Genomic DNA, 25,946 nt, shown 5'->3' on the forward strand with positions numbered 1-25,946 from the left:
AATTTATATATTAAATGGGATCGAATGAGTGAATTTTAATTAATTTGAGCGCAATTGTAACAATATATGCCCATTTTTCGATTGATTTTTGGAGAACTTGTATGTTGTTTGGATGGGAAATCATTTAGAGATATTTTAAATTGATGTACAGGGCGTTCATTCTAAAGTACCTGAATATTTTTCTTTTTGTTTTGACGACAAACAAAGTTTTTCAATAAATTTTAGAAAAAAATGTAATATTAGAATATTAATTTAAATTCTTTTATTAACATAAAAAAATTAATTTTTGCTATATTTCGAACATGAACTCAAAAATTATTTTACTCTTTCAGGTTTGATGAAGAAACATCTAATTGAGAAGGTTGAGGGATACTACCCATATGAGAAGCTTTGAAGTTCTTCAAAAGACGTTCTAACATTTTACTGAGAATAATAATTCATCGTCAATAGATAGACTTAATGAAAAAGATCAAACAACGAGTATGAGAGAAAAAAGACAAACTAATCAGCCTGAAAATTGACGAAGCAACTCAAATCTGGATGCCTAACGTAAGGATAGAATCACAAATTTCATAAAAAATGATAGTAGTTATTGGTTAGCAGGAGTTCAGCTGAAAGCCAACTTGATACCATCCTCAGAAACTCATAGTTCACAGGGCGTAAAAGTAGCAAGTTAATAATTTTTTAAAAACATTTCTACAGTTTTTTAAGCGAATTGAGAGCTTGAGCTCTTTTTCCCAATTTGATAAAGAAAAAAAGAGCTTGAGTTATTTTTTACAAAAAAATCAACTGCTGTGATAACAGTTGAAGAGATAAATTTCTTCAGTCTTCTTTCGCCTGACGATGAACAAGAGTTCGAAACTAGTCGCGAAATAAAAATTTAAAAATAAAAATTTTGTGTTTTTATTCGTAAAAAACTTTGAGAAATTAAAAAAAATAAAGACTCTTTTGTTTAATTTAAAAAGATAGTTAAAATACGTCAAGTAATAAAAAATTGTTTTAAAAGTCAACAAAAAATTATGTTGAACACCCTGTACTTTTAATAACAATTCTTTGACAAGTCCTGAATACTTTTCTTTGTGCTATTTTTAATGTTCTTTTATTTGATTTATTTTATCATGAATGTCATCCGGAAAAAGTTGCCCGGGGAAACTTTTTGGCATTCAATTGAACTGAACACACACACACAATCATTAAATGCCTTGACCTACAGATCTGTATTATTTTTACTGTACAAATTTTACGACCATACCAGCATATAATTATGATTGTTATTATTGGGGAAATCAAAACGATATTGACCGAGAAACCAATAAAAAAGTTTCTTATCGTAACGATCTTTGTGCTACAGAGAAAAGTTAACGAAGAAAGTCTAAATAAATAACTGATCTGCATTCGTTCTTCTTCCCTTCTCTTCTCTTGGTTTTATCTCAATGCCTAAAATAGAAAAGTTTTACTGAAAAAATTACCTAAAAGTATCAGGAAAGAAAATATAAATTGTGGTACGTGAAACGTTAGGACCTACAACACAGACAAAAAGTTCAAAACCATGTTATCTCGATATTGATTGGGTCGTTTAACATCATTATCAGTGTGTTTCAGTGTGTTGCTTCTGCCTTGTCGCACGCGTTCACTTTATTTATTTATTTATTTATATTTATTAGTTTTCTCTTATCTTTCAGTTATTTTATAGTTTGTGACTTTTTTTTCGGCAAAAAAAAATATTTTATTGCCTTCGATGTCTTTCGTTTCACCAGATTGTATACGAAAAATATTAGAAAAGTCTTTAACAGACAAATTTTGCTTTGCTTCGACGACGATGAGAGTTATAAATGGAAAAGTTTTCCTCGTGCTCGAGAAATTATTATTATTAGAGAAAATCGAAGCTTCTCTATAGAAAAGTGACAATTTTATAGATAAATTATTTATCGTTCGCTAATTTATTTGTTTTTGTGCGGTCTTGGTCACATAAGTTTCTGAATTGCTTCTGATTCTACTTTTAATGAAGCAAGATAGTGTTTCATGCAATAACTGAGAGACACGTGTCAACATATTTAGATACTACTCGTTGATAGTTCGGGAGTAAAAAACTCATTTAAACTTCTCGGACGTCTGAAAATTGTAAGATATTAAATGTTTTATTGCTTTAAGTTTGAAACCATCTTAAACTTTTTTTTGTCTCTCTGAAAAAAAATTTTTCATGAGAGTTAAAAAAAATTTCGTGACCTAATTCAATCCAAAAATTTGAATTTTTTGTTTTTTTTTCTCTTCCTTTTCCAACATTAACCACGAAACCGATATCACTCCACAGTAGACGACCGATTAAATCAACCGAAAATCGAATTGTCTTTCAACTGTCTGGCTTACTCTCTCCTCTATGCTGTTGAATTGACAGGACCATCACTCGCCAATGAATTTATCTGGGCACAAAACGAAACCACAAATTGAAATTGTAACCCACTAATTTTCTTTTTGTGCTCCGTTGAATAATCTACAAGGATCGAATCCGTTCTAATATCGTCAGTATCATCATCTATTGTGTAAAACGTAAACTTGATCCTCGACAATAGCAGATTTTCGTGTTAATTCGTATCATTTGCGTTCGAGCCTTGAAAACTTATCATATTGCAATATGGTCATTTTATTATGTAATTTGCACTAAATTACGATGTCGACAAATATTGTTTATGGTTGTAGCTATTGCCTTAATTATACACATTGGCAAAGAGAGAGATAGACGAAGAGAAAGAGCATCATGTGAAAATAATTTAGAATTGATTACTTTTGTGGCGGTAGCAGATGGAACCATGAATCAGTCTTTCATCGATTTTTCCTTCGCAAGCAATTTGAAGTTTTCGTTTGTGTTTCTTCCTTCCTTCGATCCATCATTCAGATTTTTTTTTCATTTAATATGTCAAAACTTTTCAATAAGCGTCACAAAAATCAACATTCTTGAGGACATTGATTGAACATTTATTCATTCATTTTTTGCTCCCAATCTCTTGTCTCGTTTTGCATGTCGATTTTTTTTTCCATTTCATTAGAGAACAAATGTTTCTCTATAAGTAGTTGAGCGAACCTTTTGTTTGTCTTGTAAATCAGCTTGTCATGAGTTACGAGGGAAAAAAGCACGTGCTCAACAAGGTTAATATTTATTTATTTGTCTCACTCGCCAGACAGACAAATAGTAGTCAACACTTTGACTTGACAGTTTTTTCCTTCCATGGCGGCGGCACGATACCGAAGGTCAATGTACATTTCATTGTTTCACCGAGAGAGTGCCAATCATAATTGAATGATGGTTTTTTGTACCGAGAATGATTCTTCACACAATGTTATTATAATGCCATCGATATTGTCATATTTGTACACTCATAAACTCATGAATAATCAATTTTGTTGGATTTGAATATTATACGCTTGTGGCAAATGTGTGGAAATGTGCAAATATGTACAAGCTAATAATATTTAATGTGAATCGATTAGGGGAGTTAATTTATGTAGTGTTGAAAAAGTTGCTATTTTTTTGGGGATGGAAAATGTCGTTGGGGGAATTTTAAATTTTGGTTGTTTTTTTATCAGGGTTATTATGACATTTTTAGGAATATAGATTAGCATAAAATGATTTTTTGATTATTTTATGAATCCCTTAACGTTCGATAAAAAATTTAGACAAAATATGATTTACAAAAATTTTAAGCCTAAAGCCAAATTTTTACTTAACAAAAATTTCACTAAAATTATTTAAATTTTTATTTTTAAATTAAATTAATAAAAATTTAAATTTAAAAATATTTAAAAAATTTTAAAATTATTATAAAATTTTTTTTAAAGAAATTAAATTAAAATTTAAATAAAATTTAATTAAAAATAATTAAAAATCAAAATTAATTAAATTTAAATGAAATTAAAAAAAAAATTAATTAAAATAAATTTTTTAAATTAAAAAAAAATCTAAAATTGTGTCAAAAAAAAAATAAATAAAAATTATTATGAAAAAAAATATTAAAATAATTATTAAATTTATTTTAAAAGAAATTAAAAATAAATTGATAATTTAATTAAAATTAAATAAAAATTAGATTAACAGAAAATTAAAATTAAATTAAATTAAGTTATAAATTTTGAAAAAAAATTTAAAAAATTTAATTTAAAATTTTTAAATACTTTAATATCAATTGAAAAAATGACTAAAGAGCAAAAACTATTGAATTTCATTTTAATCTTGGAAATTCATCTCTTAAAAAACATCTCGAATCTTGACAAAAGCCACGCACTTCTGGTTCAATTCAAATCAAAAAATCCTATAAAAAAATCTTTTTTTCTTTTCTCTACCAAAACATCATAGATAAACTTTTAAATTCAATTGTGTTTATTCTACCTTCCTCAGCTTCTCCGTATTTTTTTTTCGCCGCACGTTGTCTTGTTATTTCAATGCACAGTAAATTTATCTCTTTATCGAAAATCTGTGTTGTAGACTTTTAGTACTTGATTGCTACAAAAGTGCATCTCTTATCTCCTTTTATCCGCTTAGATAAAATATTGTACGAAATCGCAGACATTCATCGAGTCGAAAATCGAACAGTAAAAATCACATAGAATAAAATGCAATCTAGATTTTTTTTTTGCGTTCTGTTTATTTTTTGGTTTAAAAGAGGTTAGATAACTCAGCTTAGAACGCAATGCAATCAAATACCATGAAATCAAGACATGTCTCGGAATTTTTTATTCGATTGATGTTTAAGTAATAATGTGCAAGGGAATCTGTCCTTGATATATTTTGATTTATTTATTTGTTGAAAAAAATGCAATAAAGCTGCAACCAAACAATACTGTCGAAATTTTTTCTCATCTTTTGAAGGGAATTTTCTTTCCTGCACGTCTCTCGTCGCAGCTCAATTTAGTTTCGAACAGGATGTCACTCTTTCTTCTTCTCTTTTTCCTTAGTTGATTGCTAAACAATTTGCAATCACAGTTTTATTTACTTTTGTGCGACATTAACGAATTGATCTGCTATTCTCTCTGTGTGCTTTGTGCGGAAAGAACGACAACGAGATTGACGTTCGGATGTGTGTCATTAATATTTTATTCACGTGTAAATGCCATCAAATCCGGTATTCGTTGTTGTTGTTGGAGGTACTTTAATATTCGTTTTAGGGCAAATTTTTCATGTTTATCTTTAATCAATATCATTTTCCGAGCGACATTTCAATCGCGTAGGTAATAAAATATCACAAAAGTCACTCGCTATTAGCTATATCGTTTTTAATAGAGTTGGTCCCATTTGAGAAAACTCGCAATAATATAATAGATTTATTGAAAAACTACTTTTCCCAAATGTAAACTTGCTGCTGCTTCTTTTTTCCATCTCTCTTCTCGTTGTTTGTGATTCTTCGCTTACGATTTTCAAGTTGAAAGGAATCGTTGTTGTTATTATTGTTGTTGTTGTTGTGTAAACTTATATTATAGGCACAAGAAATAATTTTATTTTATTTATTATTGTATGAAATCGTTCGCAGTCGTGAAAATATTGCTTAGTTCGCTCTTTGTACTTACAGAATTTTTGTTTGGTGCGACAAGCAATTTATTGTCTGATTTACTATATAATCTCAATAATTTCTCCTTCAGCTTTCATTTGCGTTACTATTATATATATTTTTTGTCTGACAAAGATGTAGCGTTCATTAAAAAAGATGCTTGATATTAAAAGTTGCGAGTTAATGTAGAATTTTTCAGTTTGATAAATTTAGTCTCGATTTTTGATGAGCGAACGTGTTTAATGTCGTATGAAAAATTGTTTAAAATGATTAGTCTTTCATGTAGAAAATTGTTTCGTGAGTTGAATAGTTTGTTCGTTAAACTGAAGATCAGAATTTCTTGTTTCGTTTGATAATTTTTCAATACATGGTTTTTGAAGTTTCTTTGCTTTAGGTCATAGGATTTGTTTTCATTTTTTTCCTTATTTACCAAATTTATATTGAATTCAACAAAAAATATTGCTTCTAACGGGTTGGGAGCCAAACTATGCGTTTCCGAGCATATGTTCCATAGAGAAAAATGATCTACTCGAGTCAGCGCACAATGTTAGCGAAAAAAATTGACAAAAAAAATTTCACCCAAAATCCTCTTATTACCAAATTTATATTGAATTCAACAAAAAATATTGCTTCTAACGGGTTGGGAGCCAAACTATGCGTTTCCGAGCATATGTTCCATAGAGAAAAATGATCTACTCGAGTCAGCGCACAATGTTAGCGAAAAAAAATTGACAAAAAAAATTTCACCCAAAATCCTCTTATTACCAAATTTATATAGAATTCAACAAAAAATATTGCTTCTAACGGGTTGGGAGCCAAACTATGCGTTTCCGAGCATATGTTCCATAGAGAAAAATGATCTACTCGAGTCAGCGCACAATGTTAGCGAAAAAAATTGACAAAAAAAATTTCACCCAAAATCCTCTTATTACAAAATTTTTTATATTGAATTCAACAAAAAATATTGCTTCTAACGGGTTGGGAGCCAAACTATGCGTTTCCGAGCATATGTTCCATAGAGAAAAATGATCTACTCGAGTCAGCGCACAATGTTAGCGAAAAAAATTGACAAAAAAAATTTCACCCAAAATCCTCTTATTACCAAATTTATATTAAAAAACTACAAAACTTAGCACTATAAAGTATGAAATAAAAAAAAATATTAAAAAAAATATTTAAAAAAAAATATAAAAAAAAAATTTAAAAAAAAATATTATAAAAAAAAAATAATATAAAAAAATGTATTTTATGAAGTTTTCAACTTCTAAAACAAATTTATATTGAAAAAAAAAAAAAAAAAAACAAACTATAAAGTATGAAACAAGTAAAATCCGAGGAGAGTGAAAATAAACAAACTATAAAGCATGAAACAAGTTCCTTATGAGAGGGAGACATTCATATAATAAAAATTCTCGCTGAGCTTTTACCAAACTGACCAAAATGATATAAATTTTGGGCAACAGTTTTCAATTAAAGCTTGTAAAATACAATAACAAAATTAAAACAATCGTCGAAAGCTTATTAATGTTGATTGGAAAAGAGGTTAATAAAAACCAAGTTTTCAGATTCAACACAATTGCCCAAAATTTATATCATTTTGGTCAGTTTGGTAAAAGCTCAGCGAGAATTTTTATTATATGAATGTCTCCCTCTCATAAGGAACTTGTTTCATGCTTTATAGTTTGTTTATTTTCACTCTCCTCGGATTTTACTTGTTTCATACTTTATAGTTTGTTTTTTTTTTTTATTTTTTTCAATATAAATTTGTTTTAGAAGTTGAAAACTTCATAAAATACATTTTTTTATATTTTTTATTTATTTTTTTAATATATTTTTTTAATATATTTTTTTTAAATTTTTTTTTTATATTTTTTTTTAAATATTTTTTTTAATATTTTTTTTGTTGTTAAATTTCTTGCAGCTAAAATTATATTCTAAAATTCTCATTTCCATTCCAGTGACAAAAGTCTTTAAAGGAATTGACAATCAATTAATCATCAAAAAGTTTCATGATGCCAGTCCATTTCGAATGTTTTTAGTATTTAACTGTGCATATGATGTTTTCAGATACCTCAGGCAAAGGACTTTATGCTGCACTTCAGGATTTAATTTCTTCATTTATTGATTGATTTTAGTTAAATTAGATCATACTTACCTAACCTCAAAATTTTGCGGTTCATCAAAAAACTCAAGCATCAGTTAAGCAAAAGAAAAAAAAAATAGAGAAAGTAGTCGTCTAAAGAACGACATACTATACCGCATTTCGATGTTATACGCTTTTTTGTATTCCTCATTTTACAATTTCGTACTCCTCAAGTCACATTTTCGTACTCCTCATGACCCTTTTGCAATTTCATACACTTTCAAAATATGTCAGAGGAATTTTTTTTTTAATTTACGTTTTTTAGCAGTTTTGAGTTAAAAAATGATTGAAAATGATAAAATAGAGCTCTCTGACAAAATTTTTATCCATTTGGAGCAAGATTTGACAAAAATGGCTTTGACATAGTTTTTGACATAGTTTTTGACATAGTTTTTGACACAGTTTTTTGCCTCGATTTAGTTTTCAAATCAAAACTATGTCAAAGGAAGATTTTTTTTCAGTTCCAATTTTTTTGAAGTTTTTAGTTGTAATATGATTAAAAATGATAAATTAGAGCTCTCTGACAAATTTTTATCCATTTGGATCAAGATTTGACAAAAATGGCTTTGACACAGTTTTTGACATAGTTTTTGACACAGTTTTTTGCCTTGATTTAGTTTTCAAATCAAAACTATATCAAAGGAAGATTTTTTTTCAGTTCCAATTTTTTTGAAGTTTTTAGTTGTAACATGATTAAAAATGATAAATTAGAGCTCTCTGACAAATTTTTATCCATTTGGATCAAGATTTGACAAAAATGGCTTTGACACAGTTTTTGACATAGTTTTTGACACAGTTTTTTGCCTCGATTTAGTTTTCAAATCAAAACTATGTCAAAGGAAGATTTTTTTTCAGTTCCAATTTTTTTGAAGTTTTTAGTTGTAATATGATTAAAAATGATAAATTAGAGCTCTCTGACAAATTTTTATCCATTTGGATCAAGATTTGACAAAAATGGCTTTGACACAGTTTTTGACATAGTTTTTGACACAGTTTTTTGCCTTGATTTAGTTTTCAAATCAAAACTATATCAAAGGAAGATTTTTTTTCAGTTCCAATTTTTTTGAAGTTTTTAGTTGTAACATGATTAAAAATGATAAATTAGAGCTCTCTGACAAATTTTTATCCATTTGGATCAAGATTTGACAAAAATGGCTTTGACACAGTTTTTGACATAGTTTTTGACACAGTTTTTTGCCTCGATTTAGTTTTCAAATCAAAACTATGTCAAAGGAAGATTTTTTTTCAGTTCCAATTTTTTTGAAGTTTTTAGTTGTAATATGATTAAAAATGATAAATTAGAGCTCTCTGAAATTTTTATCCATTTGGATCACAAATTTGACAAAAATGGCTTTATCCAGTTTTTGACATTGATTTAAAGATTTGACAAAAATGGCTTTGACACAGTTTTTGACATAGTTTTTGACACAGTTTTTTGCCTTGATTTAGTTTTCAAATCAAAACTATATCAAAGGAAGATTTTTTTTCAGTTCCAATTTTTTTGAAGTTTTTAGTTGTAATATGATTAAAAATGATAAATTAGAGCTCTCTGACAAATTTTTATCCATTTGGAGCAAGATTTGACAAAAATGACTTTGACATAGTTTTTGACACAGTTTTTTTTTTGCTCTGAAACTTACTCCAACTTTAAGCTACTTCTCTGTTTCATCACTTCAATGAAGATCGTTACATTTGGTTCTAAAATCGGTATAAAATTTAAAAGGGTGCCATGGTAGAAAATCCTTTTTGCACCTCTTTCTACATCATATCTTTCATGATATCATTTTTTTTGCATATAATCCAACCGAAAAAGGCAAATGATAATAAAACACAGAAACCTCATTGTTTGGTTGCAACTTAAATTAGAACGGAGACGACGACGACAGTAGTGCAAACATTAATTTGGTATTTGTTTTTTATTATTACAAAGAGCCAAAAAGTTCGTCCTTTCTACTTTTTTACGGCAAAATTGCAGCAGTGCTTTTGTCGTTTGTTTCAGTTTTCTCTGCCTTTTGTCAACTTCCAAACGCCATATACCGGGGTGTTATTGTGTGTTTTTTAATGAGTAAATGTCATTTGTTTTGCTGTTGTCTCTTTATATGCGACGAAGATCTTTTCGGCAACCACTGTTGATGATGACATTGTAATGTAACGACGACGCCTTGTGTTGAATAAAGTTCACTCTCCTCATTTTGCGAAATTTTCTTGTGCAGGAAGTGGCAAAAAGTTGTTTTAAAATTTTGTGATGCAGATAATGTGTGCTTCTGTGTGCAAAAACACACATGTGAGCATATGTAATATTTGAATTTTGGGGTGTTTCGATGTAACATATTTTTCCACTTTTTCCTCTCGAAATGCTACATTAGAGAAATTGTGTGAGTGTATTATTTATATCTGATCAAATGAAAAAGTTTTGTCACCGTGTCTGCGTCGTCGTCGTCGGCAACGTCGGAGATATGCGACAAATTATAATTCTATGAAAAACTAAAAAGTGCAACTACACATGTGACACGATGATGCTGCTTATTTGCATTTATAATTAGTTTTTTTTCTACAAATAATTTCACTTTGATGGAGCGAAATGGTAGAAAATTAAATTAGTTTGTGAGACGGAAAATATTATAATTTTTTTTCAGTACAAAAACAGAAGTTTTAATGTTATTTTTCAATTTTAGCTTGTTAAAATCGAGTTGCAACTAAATTTGCTGATGACGATGAAAAAAATAACGTCGAGTCGGTAATTAATTTGTTATTTGGGGAAACCCGTGAATGAATAATTGGTTAAATATTTTTAGTTCCGATATGGATTTGAATTTGTATGCGTACAAAATCGTTAAATACACATTTAACAGTATTTACTCGTGAATACTATTAATATTATTTAACATATTTATGCATTTTGTATGGAATATGAAAGTTGCTCTTTAATGTTTAAATATATTGTTTCATATTTTTGATAAGTTTTAATACTTTTAAATTATTCAGTACAAAGTTTTGTATTAAAATTTATCCATTGATATTTTTAAATTTTGAGGTTAAGTTATAATTGATCTTTTGATCTGTTTTTAAAAAATTGACATTTATCATTTTTATACTTCTCAATCCTTTAAATCTTAAAATGGCGCTAAAACTAAAAATCTTTGTTTTTGTTTAAAGTATTGTTCAAATTATGTTCAAATATTGATAATTTTCAAATTTTAAGGTTAAGTCATGATTGATTTTTAGATCTATTTTTTAAAAAATGACATTTATCATTTTAATACGTCTCAATCCTTTAAATCTTAAAATGGCGGGAAAATTAAAAATCTTTGTTTATGTTTAAAGTATCCATTAAAATATCAACTAAAAAAATACGCTTTTGACGTTTAACATTTTCCAAAACGCGATGACTTCCTTATCTCATCAAACGTAAAATATAAAGACATTAGTCCAATTCCAAATTATTTCACATATACCCCTCCATACAGCAAATGTAATAAAATACGAAAAAATAGACAATCCAGATACAATTTTACTACACATGTGTAATGTCTATCCGCGCGTGTAAGTACAACTGTTGCTGCTATTAATCGACCATTAATCCGTTTGATATTCAGGCACCTCAACATAAAAAAATCTTTTCTACTCCAGTTCAGTATTTAACGAATCTCGAACGAAAATACATTTGATTTATTTCTTAAAAAGTTAATTCTTTGTGTCACGAAAAAAAGTATGCATGTGCTACTTTTACTTTTGCCCATCGTCGTCGTCATTTCGGTTCAAGGACAACAAGTTGGTGAGTATTACAAACAAATTAATTGGAAATATGTTTGAACGAGCAAGTTATAATTAAACATTTAATCCTGTGTCTTAATAAGTGAATCCCTTTGACTTTCGGTTATTTATTCAGGATGTTACTTTGAGCCGATATTGAATATGTAAAAAGAGTCTTCTTATTCAGCAAATGACTTACCTGTCGTCTGTATCAATATTTGACATTATTTAACATGAATTTTTTAGACGATAGAAATTTTGTCTTTTCAGAAAGTATATTAGAAGCTCCATTCAGTATTTCTAAAAATAAATAAATGGAAATGAATTGTAAATGATGAATGTACTTTGCATGAATAGGAATTAAGTAGATACGAATTTTAAATAAGAAATGAGGAGGCACCTGTTTGTTCTGTTCATCAGACGAGAGAGAAGACAATCTAAAAAATAAATTTTCTTCATTTTTTTCAGAGCCTGTTTCAGAGACAAAGACAGTCTGTAAAATTACCTCAGGCGATGTTGAAGCAACTGCTGAAGCGACAATCAGTCGAAGTATCGAAGGCGTTTGTTTAAACGATGACATGATGGAACGTTTCTACCAACTTGAATGGAGATTATCGCAGGAACTTTACAGTATTCGTCATATGATTGCTCGTGGATTTAATTTGGATCCGAATTATCATGTACCTCTTCCTCCGCATTTGTATCCGATCAAACCGACTCCAAAGCCTCCAAAGTTTGCTCCTGTAACAACTGAGACGCCTACTGCTATTACTCCATTGCCTGAAGCAACTTTCCCAACAACTATGGAAAAAACTGAGGAAGCAGAAGAAGAAGAAGAAGACGAGGATGATGGAATTTTCTTCCCTGAAGAATCTCGAGCAGCATTGAAAAAGATCCCTCAAGCAATCCAACTGAAAAATCTCGAAGCACCTCGTAAAAGCAACACTCTTATCCGAAGTCGTCAAAGCGAAATCCATTCGTTCAACAATACAATGCTAAAAGCAGGAGATGCAAAAATCTTCACATATTTCTGGCGTCTTGAAAATTTCACTCAAAGCCTTTTGGAAGGAGAACATACAGTAACTTCGCCTGTTTTTGTGATCTCAGATTTAAATCTTCGAGTTGTTGCAACACTAAATTACATGAACAGAGACTTTTTGAATATTCGCATTGAACAAGTTAGTGATGATTTTGCTAAAACTCACAAGAAACCGGGAGTCGTTTTAGAAACAGGAAAACTTTTTAAACCTATTGAAGTTAAGAAGCAATTTAAGCATAAAATTATCATCATGGATCAAGGAGTTCCTGCCACAGATTTAATTTCACAGGATTTCTATGATACCCGAAGTGGCTTTCAAATACCAACGAATACAATAACTGGCACGAGATACGTTACGAACGATACAGTATTAATTAGAGTAGTAATTTATATTTGAAATACTTAAAAGAGTTTACAAAGGAAAAAGTACGAAAAATATTTTTTTTAGTCAATATTTAAAACTTTTGGAAGGAATTTTTGTGGTAATCGAGCACGACAAAATTTTTTGTGACGCTGTCGATCTTTGGTTTGGCAAGATGGCTTACAGTACCATGTGCTGTAACAACATTGAAATTTGGCTTCATTTTGACAAGAAGCGCACCAAATTTGAAGTTTTGTATTAGCAATTGCTTTTTCAACTGCTTCTTGCTTTTCAGCTTCGTGTTTGAGTTGAAGTTGACGAATAATTTCTGCAACACGTTCTGCTTCGTGTTTTTTGGTGTCAGAAAGTAGTAATTCTGAAAAAATTAAAAAATTGCTTTTTTCGTTAAAGTCGATTCAATCATTGAACTTACCTGATTTTTTCTTTAGATCACTGATCTCTTTTTGATACTTTTTCTCACAGTAATCAAGTTCTAATTCATAATCCTTAATTTCGAGGAACTTCTCTTGCTCTATAAAAAAAAATAGAGAAAGTAGTCTTCTAAAGAACGACATACTATACCGCATTTCGATTCTATATATCTACGCTCTATATATCTGAGTTTTAAAATGATTAAAAATGATAAATTAGAGCCCTCTGACAAATTTTTATCCATTCGGAGCAAGATTTGACAAAAATTGCTTTGACACAGTTTTTGACATAGTTTTTGACACAGTTTTGCTCTTGATTTAGTTTTTAAAACAAAACTATGTCAAAGAAATTTTTTTTTCAGTTTCAATTTTTTGGCAGTTTTGAGTTATAAAATTATTAAAAATGATAAATTAGAGCCCTCTGACAAATTTTTATCCATTCGGAGCAAGATTTGACAAAAATTGCTTTGACACAGTTTTTGACATAGTTTTTGACACAAAGAAATTATCCATTTGAAGCAAGATTTGACAAAAAAAAAAGCTTTGACACAGTTTTTGACACAGTTTTTTTTGCTCTTGATTTAGTTTTTAAAACAAAACTGTGTCAAAGAAAAATTTTTTTTTCAGTTTCAATTTTTTGGCAGTTTTGAGTTTTAAAATGATTGAAAATGATAAATTAGAGCCCTCTGACAAATTTTTATCCATTTGGAGCAAGATTTGACAAAAATTGCTTTGTCACAGTTTTTGACACAGTTTTTTTTGCTCTTGATTTAGTTTTTAAAACAAAACTGTGTCAAAGAAAAATTTTTTTTTCAGTTTCAATTTTTTGGCAGTTTTGAGTTTTAAAATTATTAAAAATGATAAATTAGAGCCCTCTGACAAATTTTTATCCATTCGGAGCAAGATTTGACAAAAATTGCTTTGACACAGTTTTTGACATAGTTTTTGACACAGTTTTGCTCTTGATTTAGTTTTTAAAACAAAACTATGTCAAAGAAATTTTTTTTTCAGTTTCAATTTTTTGGCAGTTTTGAGTTATAAAATTATTAAAAATGATAAATTAGAGCCCTCTGACAAATTTCTATCCATTTGGAGCAAGATTTGACAAAAATAGCTTTGACACAGTTTTTGACACAGTTTTTTTTGCTCTTGATTTAGTTTTTAAAACAAAACTGTGTCAAAGAAAAATTTTTTTTTCAGTTTCAATTTTTTGGCAGTTTTGAGTTTTAAAATGATTGAAAATGATAAATTAGAGCCCTCTGACAAATTTTTATCCATTTGGAGCAAGATTTGACAAAAATTGCTTTGTCACAGTTTTTGACACAGTTTTTTTGCTCTTGATTTAGTTTTTAAAACAAAACTGTGTCAAAGAAAAATTTTTTTTTCAGTTTCAATTTTTTGGCAGTTTTGAGTTATAAAATGATTGAAAATGATAAATTAGAGCCCTCTGACAAATTTTTATCCATTTGGAGCAAGATTTGACAAAAATTGCTTGGACACAGTTTTTGACACAGTTTTTTTGCTCTTGATTTAGTTTTTAAAACAAAACTGTGTCAAAGAAAAATTTTTTTTTCAGTTTCAATTTTTTGGTAGTTTTGAGTTACAAAATTATTAAAAATGATAAATTAGAGCCCTCTGACAAATGTTTATCCATTTGGAGCAAGATTTGACAAAAATTTCTTTGACACAGTTTTTGACACAGTTTTTTTGCTCTTGATTTAGTTTTTAAAACAAAACTGTGTCAAAGAAAATTTTTTTTTTCAGTTTCAATTTTTTGGCAGTTTTGAGTTTTAAAATGATTGAAAATGATAAATTAGAGCCCTCTGACAAATTTTTATCCATTTGGAGCAAGATTTGACAAAAATTGCTTTGACACAGTTTTTGACATAGTTTTGCTCTTGATTTAGTTTTAAAAACAAAACTGTGTCAAAGAAAAAATTTTTTTTCAGTTTCAATTTTTTGGCAGTTTTGAGTTTTAAAATGATTAAAAATGATAAATTAGAGCCCTCTGACAAATTTTTATCCATTTGGAGCAAGATTTGACAAAAATTGCTTTGACACAGTTTTTGACACAGTTTTTTTGCTCTTGATTTAGTTTTTAAAACAAAACTGTGTCAAAGAAAATTTTTTTTTTCAGTTTCAATTTTTTGGCAGTTTTGAGTTTTAAAATGATTAAAAATGATAAATTAGAGCCCTCTGACAAATTTTTATCCATTTGGAGCAAGATTTGACAAAAATTGCTTTGACACAGTTTTTGACATAGTTTTGCTCTTGATTTAGTTTTCAAAACAAAACTATGTCAAAGAATTTTTTTTTTCAGTTTCATTTTTTATGCCCAGAGACCCTTAGGGTACACAAATAACTAAGAATTACTTACAAAAATTTTGAGGCACACCGGAACACACACACACACGACAAGTCGAGTTTAATACCGCATTTTTTCTTCGAAATGTGGTAAAAATAAAAAAAATATATTAAAATTATAAATTTAAGTAACTTACCTGCAATTTCTTTCAGTTTTTTCACTTCTTTGGCATGTTCTTGTTGCATGTTCAACATTTGCGATTGAAGTTCGCGATTGCTGACAGCAAATCTCGTCAAATTATCTATTAGAAGAGCAAGTCTTGAGAAGCCTCCATTGTTTCCATGAATAAAATTGTGTTCTTCGAATGAAATGCTGTTCATTGCATAACAATGATCATTGAAAAGATGCGATTCGTAATTTTTTGAAGAGTTTTTGGATTCACAAGAAATGCATTTGTTTTGTGATTTTTCAATATTTTTTTTCTTTTGATCATCTTCAACAGCAGATTTGTTTGAAATTTCTTGAAGGTCTTCATTTTCAATTTTTTCGATATTTTTGGTTTTTTCCATAAAAATTTCATCAGTTTCAGATTTATTAAAATTTTCAAAAATTTTCGTATTTTCTGCTTCTTTCAATTTTTTTGCTTTTCCTTCGATGATTTCAACGACTATAGGTTTTTCTAAAGGTTTCTCTTTGTTTTCTTTTTCATTATTGTTAAGATCTTCTTTTTCTATGATTTTAGGTTTATTCAAGTTTTTGTTAATTTTCTTCACTTCAGGTTCAGGATCTTCTACTTTTAGTTTTTTCTTTTTTGCACAAATATCCGGTAATTCCTTCAAATCAATGGTAAGTCGTCTCTTCTTAACATTTTCAGAGAAACAAAGCTTTTCAACTTTAACTTGAGGTAATATCATTTTAGGTTTTCTTCCTTCAAGTAAAGCTTCTACCAACTTTGATGTGCTATTCGTACGTTCATAGAATCCAATATTGGGCAGCATCATTTTCAAATATTCGTTATTCAAGGTAGGATCGTAAGGAACACGAAGCGGAGCATATTCAAATCCATTGAAAGTTTCTCGCAACTTTTCAATATGCTTTCTTATTTCTTTCATAGCTACCCAAAAAAGTTCAGCGTCAACAGATTTCTTTGAAGGATACTCCCGGGAAAACAAATAACAATTTGAAAATTGAACATAAGTGTTTTCATGACTCCCGAAGAAGGTAACGAGAACCTTTTCCTCTTCAGCATCAACACTGAAAACTTTTGCTGGCCAAAATACAGAACCTTTAACTTTAGCCCAAAGAAGGATGTGAGGAGTGAAACAAACTTCAGTGAAATCATCGTTCATCCCAATATTGGATTTGTAATAACATTCAAAACATCCATTGATGCGGCGAAGTTCATCGAAACAGAAATTTTCTTTTCTAAGATATTGCTCCTTATCTGGTAAGTAAACAATTTTTAAAAATTATATCAACTTTCACGTGCTAACTTACCTGAAAGAACATGGCAGTAAAAGAAGATCCAAGTGATGTCAGAATAAAAAGCTTCAAGAGATTTGTACTCTAATGCTTCAACTTTAGCTTCAAGAGTCTTAATTGACATTCGCTGATCAAAAGATTCATGAGTATCAAAAATTAAGACCTAAAAAACAGATTAAAGAAAAATTGTTTAAATAAGAAAAAATTACTTACGAAGTCCTTCAAGCGTTGAAGCCACATTTTAAGCAATATTTGTACAAAATTCTTATCAAAACGTGGCTTTCCATTCTCAATTTTCTCTGCTTCTTTAACAATTTGACATACGGGACAAGTCCGATTATTGTCCTTTCCAACATATTGCCGCTTGATGACGCAACGACGATGATATGAGCGTTTGCAGCTGACATTTGAGCAAGTTACTAATGTTCCTTGTTTGAAACATAACCAACAAATGCGAGTCATGTGCTGCAAATTTTTAATTTTTTTTTTTTGTTTTTTTGAAGGAAAAAAGTATTAAAGGAGCAACTTTTACCTTATTTGAATCCTTTTTCTTCTTTTGTTTGTCAGCGATGCTCGATAAATTTTCTAAATCACTTTCAGTCTCACTCAGTGAGTCCCAACAGGACTTTGGATTGCTTTTGTTTGACATTTATTTCAACTAAAACAAACAATTTTTAAATATTTTTGTAATTTTAAGCCATAATACGATAAATTTTACAATTTTTACAAATTTTAGAAACTTTTTAAGAACTTTTATGAATAATTTTTACGAATTTTTAATCAATAAAAAAGTGATGAGGTCTGAACCTTTCAATAATTCAATTAATACTGAGACAAAAATGGCTTTCGAGGCGTCTAATAAAAAATGGGCTCGTTCATAGATTTCATTTCTTAATTTTTTTTAAAAAATTTCAATAAAAAAGTTTAAAAATTTTTTTTTCAAAAAATTAAATTTTTTGAGATTTTATGGAAAATTTTGTTGAATTTTAGAATTTTTTAATTATCCAAAATTTTTCATTAGAAAATATTATTTTTTTTAAGCGTAATTAATGAACAACGCCATTGAAGCTAAAAATCCGTTATATTGATAAAAACTCAGCTGATGTTTGTTATGAAATTAAATTTTTCTTACCTTTTCTCAAAAATCTTGAAAATTTCATGAAATTTTTATTAAAAACTTCAATTTTTTCAGACTTCTAAGTATTTTTTTTTTATTTTTTTAAAAATTCGTTCTTAAATACTTTTCAAAACGTATTTCAATACGAAAAATTGAGCACATTCCGTTCATTTTTTAAGCATTAAATTGTTAATTCTACCAATCAAAAGACTAAAATCAACTTAAAAAGTAAATTTTGTTTAATTTTTTTAAGAAAAGCTCCAAAAACGAATAAATTAAAAGATATTTCTACAAATGGGACACGTCGATTTGTTGCTCGTATGGAACCATTTGTACAAACAAGGTCCATGGAACTTCTTTTTGCACGTCTTGCATGTGAGTTTTGGTAACTGACACGTGTCCTGATGGATGACAGCGTAACAAATGTAACATTCTTCCACACCCTCGAATTTGCGATCCAAATTTTTCTTCCAAAGGGTTAAACCGTCGAAAATTGATCCGTTCTAAAAAAAAAATTTTTTTTAGAAAAATTTAAAAAAATTTTTTTGAATTTCTTACCTGATGCGTTAAGAAAATCGTGCATTGCATGACAATTTGTCGCGATTGTAGTCGACCTCCGATCGCTTTGCCGCTCTCGACTTTCACAGCTCCGAGCGGATAATTTACGGGAAGCGTGATGATAAGTTCAAGTTTTGCCTCGTCAATGGAATAAACAGCAGTAACTTGTCGTGAAGTAGCGGCGACTTTAATTGTCATATTTTCGTTTTTGTCTTTTCGTTGGATCAAAGAAGCGAATTCGTCTTGGCACAGTTGATTTGACACGAAATTCGTTGTGATTTTGTCGACTAAACTGGATTGCCGAGGGTTTGAGCCATTCCACCATTTACGGACAATTGCAGGAATATATCGAAGACATTGGGTGTAAATGTGAGCTCCGTAGCGTTTGTGCGAGAGACGATCATCTAAAAAAAGAAAAAAAAAATTTAAAAATGTTGAATTTTGAAAAAAATTATTTTGAGTTCTAAAAAAATTTTTTTTTCAAGATTTATATCTTTCAAGTTCTAAAAATTTTATTTCAAGATCTAACATTGTTTTTTAAACTTTAAAAATTTCATTTAAAAAACAAAAAAAAAATTTTCAAGATCTAAAATTTTATTTCAAGATCAAATATTTTTTTTCAAGATCTAAATTTTTTTAAAAAAATTAATTTTGAGTGTTGAATTTCTAAAAAAATTCATTTCGAGAAATAAAAATTATTTAAAGAGGGAAAATTTCATTTATTGAACAAAAAAAAATTTTTTTAAAATCTAAATTTTTTAAGAGAAAAAATTAATAAAAAAAAAATTTTTTTTTCGAGTTCTCAATTTTTTTTTAAACTTTAAAATCAATCAAAATCAAATTCAAATTTTAAAAACAAAAAATTTTTTTTCAAGATCAAAAATTTTTTTTCAAGATCTAAATTTTTTTTTCAAGCTCTAAAAATTTCATTTCAAGCCATAAAAATTTTTTTTTGAATTTCAAAAAAATTAATTTCGAGAAATAAAAATTTTTTAAAGAGGAAAAATTTCATTTCTTGAACAAAAAAAAATTTTTTTTGAAAAATTAAATTTTTTGAACACAAAATTTTTTCGAAAATTAAAAAAAAAAATTTTAAATAATTTTTTTTTAATTTTGCATAAAAAATGAAGAAAAAAATCTTACTTGCTACTGCTTCCCACGTTAACGGCGCAAAAACTGACGTTCCAAGCACCATCGACGAATCCGGATTTTTCAGCACCTCCCTTGGCAACAATTTAAACACAAACGGAAGTAACGTCGTCTCGAAATGATTTCTGCTGATCCAATGCGTATAAACGGACCTCAATTCCGCCGGAGCTTTACTACAAACGTACAAAATTGTTTGCCACACGAGCAAATACGGAACAGTTTCGGGACACGTTTCTTCCGAATCCTCCTCGTCAACTTTAAAACTAAAATCCGCAATGAACGCTTCGACGCCCGCCCCCAAAATCTCAATTTTTGACAGGAATTTATGCAAAACATGCCACGTCGTTGGCGTATCATCGTCTTCTTTTGCTGCCTCAAACGAGTCATTTCGCTTTTGTAACAACGCCAAATCGATGGAAATGAGCTCCGGGGTCATCGTTCGCAGCAAATTCGCACAACAAATCCGAATCGCGTGACACTGATCATCCAAGTTGTCAATCAGGAAGTCCAAAAAGTCCGTTAACGAAGTTTTGTTGTCAAGTTTTCCCGTTTCGATGACAGATCGAATGTCAATTGTGGCGATTGGGGTCATGAGTCGAGCGAAAAATTCGGTTTTCAAGAGGAAATTTTTGTTCGCTTTGACGATCGCCATGAAACTTTTGAGGAGTACGAGATTGTTCTCTTTGGCGAAGACATCTTCCCATTCGACAATCACTCGAGACAGGAGCTCCGTTGAACTTTTCGTCTTTTCCGCTGTGAAAAATTTAATTAGTTCTCCAAAAAGTTCAAAAACAGCCGAAACGAAAATTGTCACGGCTTCGTTTTCGATTTTTCCCGCGCTTTTTGAGACACTCAAGACCCACGACGACAAAGCAAGTCTCACAAAATCCCATCTCGTGCCATCGAGTTCAGGAGCGAAATTTTTCACAATTTCTTTGATCAAGTGAATAATTTGAACGACAACTGCTACTTTTGCGACTTCAACTTGCGAAATGTCCGTATTGTACAACAAAAATCCGCTTTGCTTCTGTTTCATCAGAATTTCGTGCAAAATTATCAATCCGTTTCCGATGATTTTTTTATCTTGCATTTCGTTGCTTTTCCCGCCAAAATGATTTTCGATCAACATTCGCTCTGCAACGACTTTTGCGTACAAATTTTCGTGGTTTTCGAATAAATTTGGAATTATTGGGAGGCCCGAGGGCTGTAAAACGGGCGTTAAAGCTTGCAAAACGCTTGAGTAGATGTCCAAAGATTGATCTCGCTTGAAGTTTTCCGTGACGTCTTCGAGAATGATAATTGACGCGTTTTCGGGATCACTGAATTCGGCTGAAAGGTTTTGCAAGAGGAGAAGTGTGCGTGATGCGAAACCAGCTTTGGCTTGAACTTCGGAGAAAACGAGGGATTTTATGTGATGTTGGAGTTTGTCGGGAATTTTCTCGAGTAGAGATGATGTTTTTTCGGAGAGATAGATTAAGTTGTCCTCGTGATACTGAAAAAAATGGAATTTTATTAAAAATTGTTAAGGGAGGTAGATTTATTTTGACAGTTGAAAATTTTACATTTTTTTGATAAAATTTTTGAGCAAATAAAAGATTTAAAATGCTTAATTTTTATTAAAAATAGAAAAAAATAATTAAAATTAGGTAAAAATGAAAAATTTTGAGGAAAAAATGACAAATGTCAATTTGACAGCTGTCAAAATTTTTTCTTGAAATTTAATTTTTTGAACGAAAATGAAGAAATTTTCAACTAAAATTAATAATTTGTCAAAAAAATAACTTGAAAATTACTTTGATTGAGATTTTTTTTAAAATTGTAAAAAAATTTATTTTGACAGGTGTCAAAATTTTTACTAAAATCGCATTTTAAGCAAATTTGGATAAAGTTTTATTGATATAATGAATTATCTCAAAAATTTTAAGTTAATTTTGCTCAAAATTGAGAATTTAACGGACATTGTGACAAACGTCAAATTGACAGATGTCAAAGATTTACTTTTGATAGTTTTAAATTTTTCAAAAATTATTATGAAATTACTTGAAATTGAGATTAAATCTGATGAAATTTAAAAAATTTTTTTTGACAGATGTCAAAAAAATTAAAGATTTTTTCAAAAATTTATCAAACTTTTAAACAAAATCGAACAAATTTTTAACTGAAATCTTGTTACATGTCAAAACTCAACTTGAAATGACTTAAAATTGAGATTTCTGTTAAAATTGTAAAAAAATTTCTTTTTGACAGATGTCAAAATTTTTTAGTTAAATCTTAATTTTTGAACGAATGTAGAAGAGTTTTAAAAAAAATTAGAGAAATATTTTTTTAATTTAAAAAATCATTTTCAAAATTAAGTTTTTAACGAAAATTTTGACAAATGTCATTTTGACAGATGTCAAAATATCGAATCAAATTTCATTCTAAACATTTTTTTAAAGAAATTTTCAACTAAATCTAATTATGGAGTCAATAAGTTAACTATAAACATCAAAAAATTGAGGTTAGAGTAAAAATTTTGATATGTCACTTTGACAGATGTCAAAATTTTAAGTCAAATATAAATTTTTAACAAATCTAAAGCAATTTTTAACTAAAAATATTCATTTTTGACTTAAAATATTAAAAAATCAAAATTTTTTCAAAAAAATCAATTTCAAATGTCAAATTTTCAACTGTCAAACAAAAGTTACTTGTTCAAACCCTCAAAAAACTCACCTTCGAGAACCCATATTTCACCAAAACATCTCCAACTGTCGCTGCTTTTATCACATCCATCGCTTCTTCGTACAATCCATCACTCCAATCCTTCAAAAGCCCTTCATCAATGTTGACATAATCTTCCGTCAACTCCTCATCGTCATCCTGATCGACATCCATCGCATCATCTGAGCCCGCATCACACATCGAAGTCGTATTTCTCCGTTTTTTCGTCGAACAAGTCAGCTTAAAGAGCAAACAAGCCTTGAACATTGCTTGTTTCGTCATTTCTGACAAAAGTTTGGGACAATTTTCGGTTTGCAGAGATTTAATTAGCGGAAAAGTCAAGTCCTCTCGTAAAATTGAGGCATTTAAAGCTTCCAGATAAACGGATAACTCGACGAATTTTAGTAAATTTGCCTTGAAATCCGTTTCATTTGGCTTTAAAAGGGCTTTAAAAGTGTTCGTAACAGCCGAAATTTTCTCTTCTTCGTGCAAATCTTCCGTTGAACAGTTGATAAGTTTACTACAAAGCTCGGCGACGCGTTCGAATCCCTCGGGTTCTGTTTCTTCCGTGATTTGGGCTTCAACGATGGATGCACATTGCTCTAAAAGGTCATTCGTGAGCTTGATATCGTCGCTGCTTAAGGAGTCTTGCCACGCGGTTGTCACTTCCCACAAAGTATCTTCCGACAAATCATCGCAAACGACACTTTTGACACTAAAAGCGAACAATTTCATGAAAGTTCGATGTTGCAAAGCCAATTTTTTCTCATCGCTGCAAATAACGGGCATAATTTGAGCGATAAAACTCGCACAAGTATCCAACGAACTTTTATCCGTGCTGTCAAAAGCTTCGTTAATTGTATCTACGATGGCTTCACAAGTCGCAACATTGATCAAAATCTCTCCGGATTCATTTTGGAAGAAACATTTGTGGAGTAAATTCAAATTATCCAAGGTGTCATTGGCAACAACAGCTTTCGCACATGAAATTAAGTGTTTTTGTACCTCAGGCAGCTCCAAAATGGGACCAACGCAGGGTTCTTGACACAACGGATGGCTCAAAAGACGTAAAAGGACCCAACTTTGTACCTCGCTGACCTGAATTTTTGCGATTTTTTCCAAAATTTCGGATTTTTCCTCACTTTGAACCTGTTTCATGAGCATCAAAATTAGCTCAACAACACTTTCTGACCTCAAATTCTCATCCAACAGCCAATTTTTGAACGTGTCAAAGACAAAAAGTAAATTTTTGTCTCCTGCAAGGGCTTCAAAAGTCGTCGCCGACGGAAAATCTTTGATTAAACGTTCAAGTTTGAGGACATAAACGGAATTTCTCGATGATTCAGCATTTTCCACGTACACCGCGCACAGTTTTTGTATCAAAAGTCTCAAATCCGCATCAAAAGTTGATGTTTGACTGACTCCATGATCAACTGAAACCGCATCTACCTCATCTGCGGGACCGGCGAACTTGACATTCGCCTTTTGGCGTGACGTTCCGTTGCAATTTCTTAATGCCAGGACGAGTTCAAGATGAGCTGCGGTGATTTTTTCGATATTTTTATGCGATTCAAGCGTGGATTTCAGCACTAAAAATGTCTCGGACCAAAATCGGTTCAAGATTTTTCCATAAAAATCACTTTTTTCGTTCCAATATGCGATTAAAGATGCCACATGGGAGAAAAGTTGCTTCGGAACGTAACTTTGCTCGGCGTTAATGCCCCAATAAATCACTGCGATGACATGATCGTCCATTAATTCTTGTGCGAATTGATGATTTTCGTCCTTTGCGAGTTGAATAAAGACGAATTTAAGGGATTCGTAGTAGCCGATGATCACAGCGACGAGTTCAGACTTGGTTCCGGCGATCGTTTGCATGCCCTCCTTGATGGAAATGAAGAAATTTCGGTAAAATTCGGTCATGTCGCCCAAAAATTCGGGGTTTAATTGCGATACGAGGGGCAGGAGATGCGGATAAATTGCTACTGCGTTGCCATTTCCGCCGTTTTTCAGCAATTTAAAGAGTTTCGGGAGGAAAACTTTTTCACGCGAGACAAAATTGAACCAATTTTCGATCGTGGCTTGCACTAAAACGACTGTCGCCCATACATAGGGCACCACAAGTGAGTCGGAGTCGTCTAGATTTTGAAAAGCGATGCTCGTGACAGCTTCATGCTTCGTCTCGAGGTATTTCGGGGAGTGTCGGAGACATGAAGAGATGACTTCGAACCACGCGGATCGTATTCCGGAGTCTTTACTCTTGTGAAAACTCCAAAATTTGGCATTTTCGAGCAAGGAAGTTGTCTTTTCGGCGCATTTTTGTTCCTCCAAAGGGACTTTTTTCAGGAAAAATGCAAAAGCGCGCAAACTTCCGACGACAACTCGTTGATATTTGGCCTCCAGCTCTTCCGTTGTGTGATTTTTCGGGTTTAAAAGTGTCGTTTGCGAGTGAATTGTTAAATTTTTCACGAAATAATCCAATAATTCCGCTTCGCAGAAGATTAATAAATTTTTTTGCTTCTCTTCTGTCGAAAATGACTTTTGAAAAGCGCCCGCAGCCAAACTTTTCGCAATTGCATCCGTTTCGGTGCATAACGAGGCGACCCATGGACCTGCCAGTTGCTTCACGAAAGGCGCGATGAACTTCCCGGACTTGTTAACGAGCGCTGCGTGCGTTTGTTGCGTGAATTCTCGCACCCGGAGATCAAAATCCGTCGATAGTTGGTTGTACAAACGAGGCCAAAGCGGCAAAATTGGCTTCACAAGCTCCAAATCGGAGTTTTGGATGAGTTCCGTGAGTTCTTGCAGGCCTTTTTGTTTCGTCACGGGATCTTTTTTCGATAATTTTTTCAGTAAAATTTTGAAATTGTCGTCGATATTGGGATCCAGTTCGTCTGACATCATGAATTCTGTGCTGGTTGCGAAGCCCGGGACTATTGGAACAACGCCTGAATTCTCGACAGTGGTAAATCCGACGAAGCCGGGCACGGAAGTTCCTAAAAGCTCTGCTGAACGACCCGAACTTGAGGGCTGAAATGAGAAAAATTCATAAAAGTTGAGTTTTTGACACGCAATCGATTTGTTTTTGTGGAATAAAATTTAGAATTTTTTTTGGGTGAAACTCACTCGAAGGTTATTTTTGGTTCTTGTTGCTTGTTTTGGTTTCCCTCCCATTGCGGCGTGTCAGTTTGTCAGTTGTGGGCACTTTAGAAGCGTGGAAAAGTGAAAAATTTCCTTTTATTTGCGGATAATTTCAAAAAGGGAAAATGCGAAGTGTCCAAACATTGACTTTTGAAGTACAGTCGAGAGTAGGGGATTCGTGAAATGTCAAAATTTGAGTTGAGTGAAGATTTGAAAAAGTGCTCAAA

The 25,946-nt window shown here is 30.7% G+C and overlaps 4 protein-coding genes across 5 annotated transcripts in view; 1 reads left to right on the forward strand and 3 right to left on the reverse strand.

Annotated features, from left to right (window-relative positions):
• LOC134830376 (myotubularin-related protein 6) overlaps positions 1–25,946 on the reverse strand; it is a 147,616-nt gene that overhangs the window by 82,667 nt on the left and 39,003 nt on the right. The window lies entirely within an intron of this gene.
• On the forward strand, positions 11,392–12,934 carry LOC134829123 (uncharacterized). The gene is made up of 2 exons (XM_063842120.1): positions 11,392–11,455; positions 11,854–12,934. The coding sequence occupies exons 1-2, from the start codon at positions 11,392–11,394 to the stop codon at positions 12,867–12,869; spliced, it is 1,080 nt and encodes a 359-aa protein (XP_063698190.1). The 3' UTR covers positions 12,870–12,934.
• LOC134830906 (zinc finger MYND domain-containing protein 11-like) lies at positions 12,843–17,858 on the reverse strand. Of its 2 annotated transcripts, none has more exons than XM_063844520.1 (7): positions 17,779–17,858; positions 17,584–17,709; positions 17,265–17,516; positions 17,067–17,214; positions 15,766–17,013; positions 13,267–13,365; positions 12,843–13,209 (listed from the first exon to the last, which is right to left on the reverse strand). In XM_063844520.1, the coding sequence occupies exons 2-7, from the start codon at positions 17,698–17,700 to the stop codon at positions 12,917–12,919; spliced, it is 2,157 nt and encodes a 718-aa protein (XP_063700590.1). In that variant the 5' UTR covers positions 17,701–17,709; positions 17,779–17,858; the 3' UTR covers positions 12,843–12,916. The 2 variants fall into 2 exon arrangements, with proteins under 2 accessions (XP_063700590.1, XP_063700589.1); XM_063844519.1 differs by having other exon boundaries at positions 17,770–17,847.
• LOC134830096 (E3 ubiquitin-protein ligase listerin) lies at positions 18,385–25,847 on the reverse strand. Its single transcript, XM_063843464.1, has 5 exons — positions 25,705–25,847; positions 22,591–25,608; positions 19,870–21,367; positions 18,727–19,130; positions 18,385–18,671 (listed from the first exon to the last, which is right to left on the reverse strand). Exons 1-5 carry the CDS (start codon positions 25,750–25,752, stop codon positions 18,444–18,446), a joined length of 5,196 nt encoding a protein of 1,731 aa, XP_063699534.1. The 5' UTR covers positions 25,753–25,847; the 3' UTR covers positions 18,385–18,443.

This window comes from Culicoides brevitarsis, chromosome 2 (genome assembly GCF_036172545.1).
Source record: "Culicoides brevitarsis isolate CSIRO-B50_1 chromosome 2, AGI_CSIRO_Cbre_v1, whole genome shotgun sequence".
Classification (NCBI taxonomy): Eukaryota; Metazoa; Arthropoda; class Insecta; order Diptera; family Ceratopogonidae; genus Culicoides; species Culicoides brevitarsis.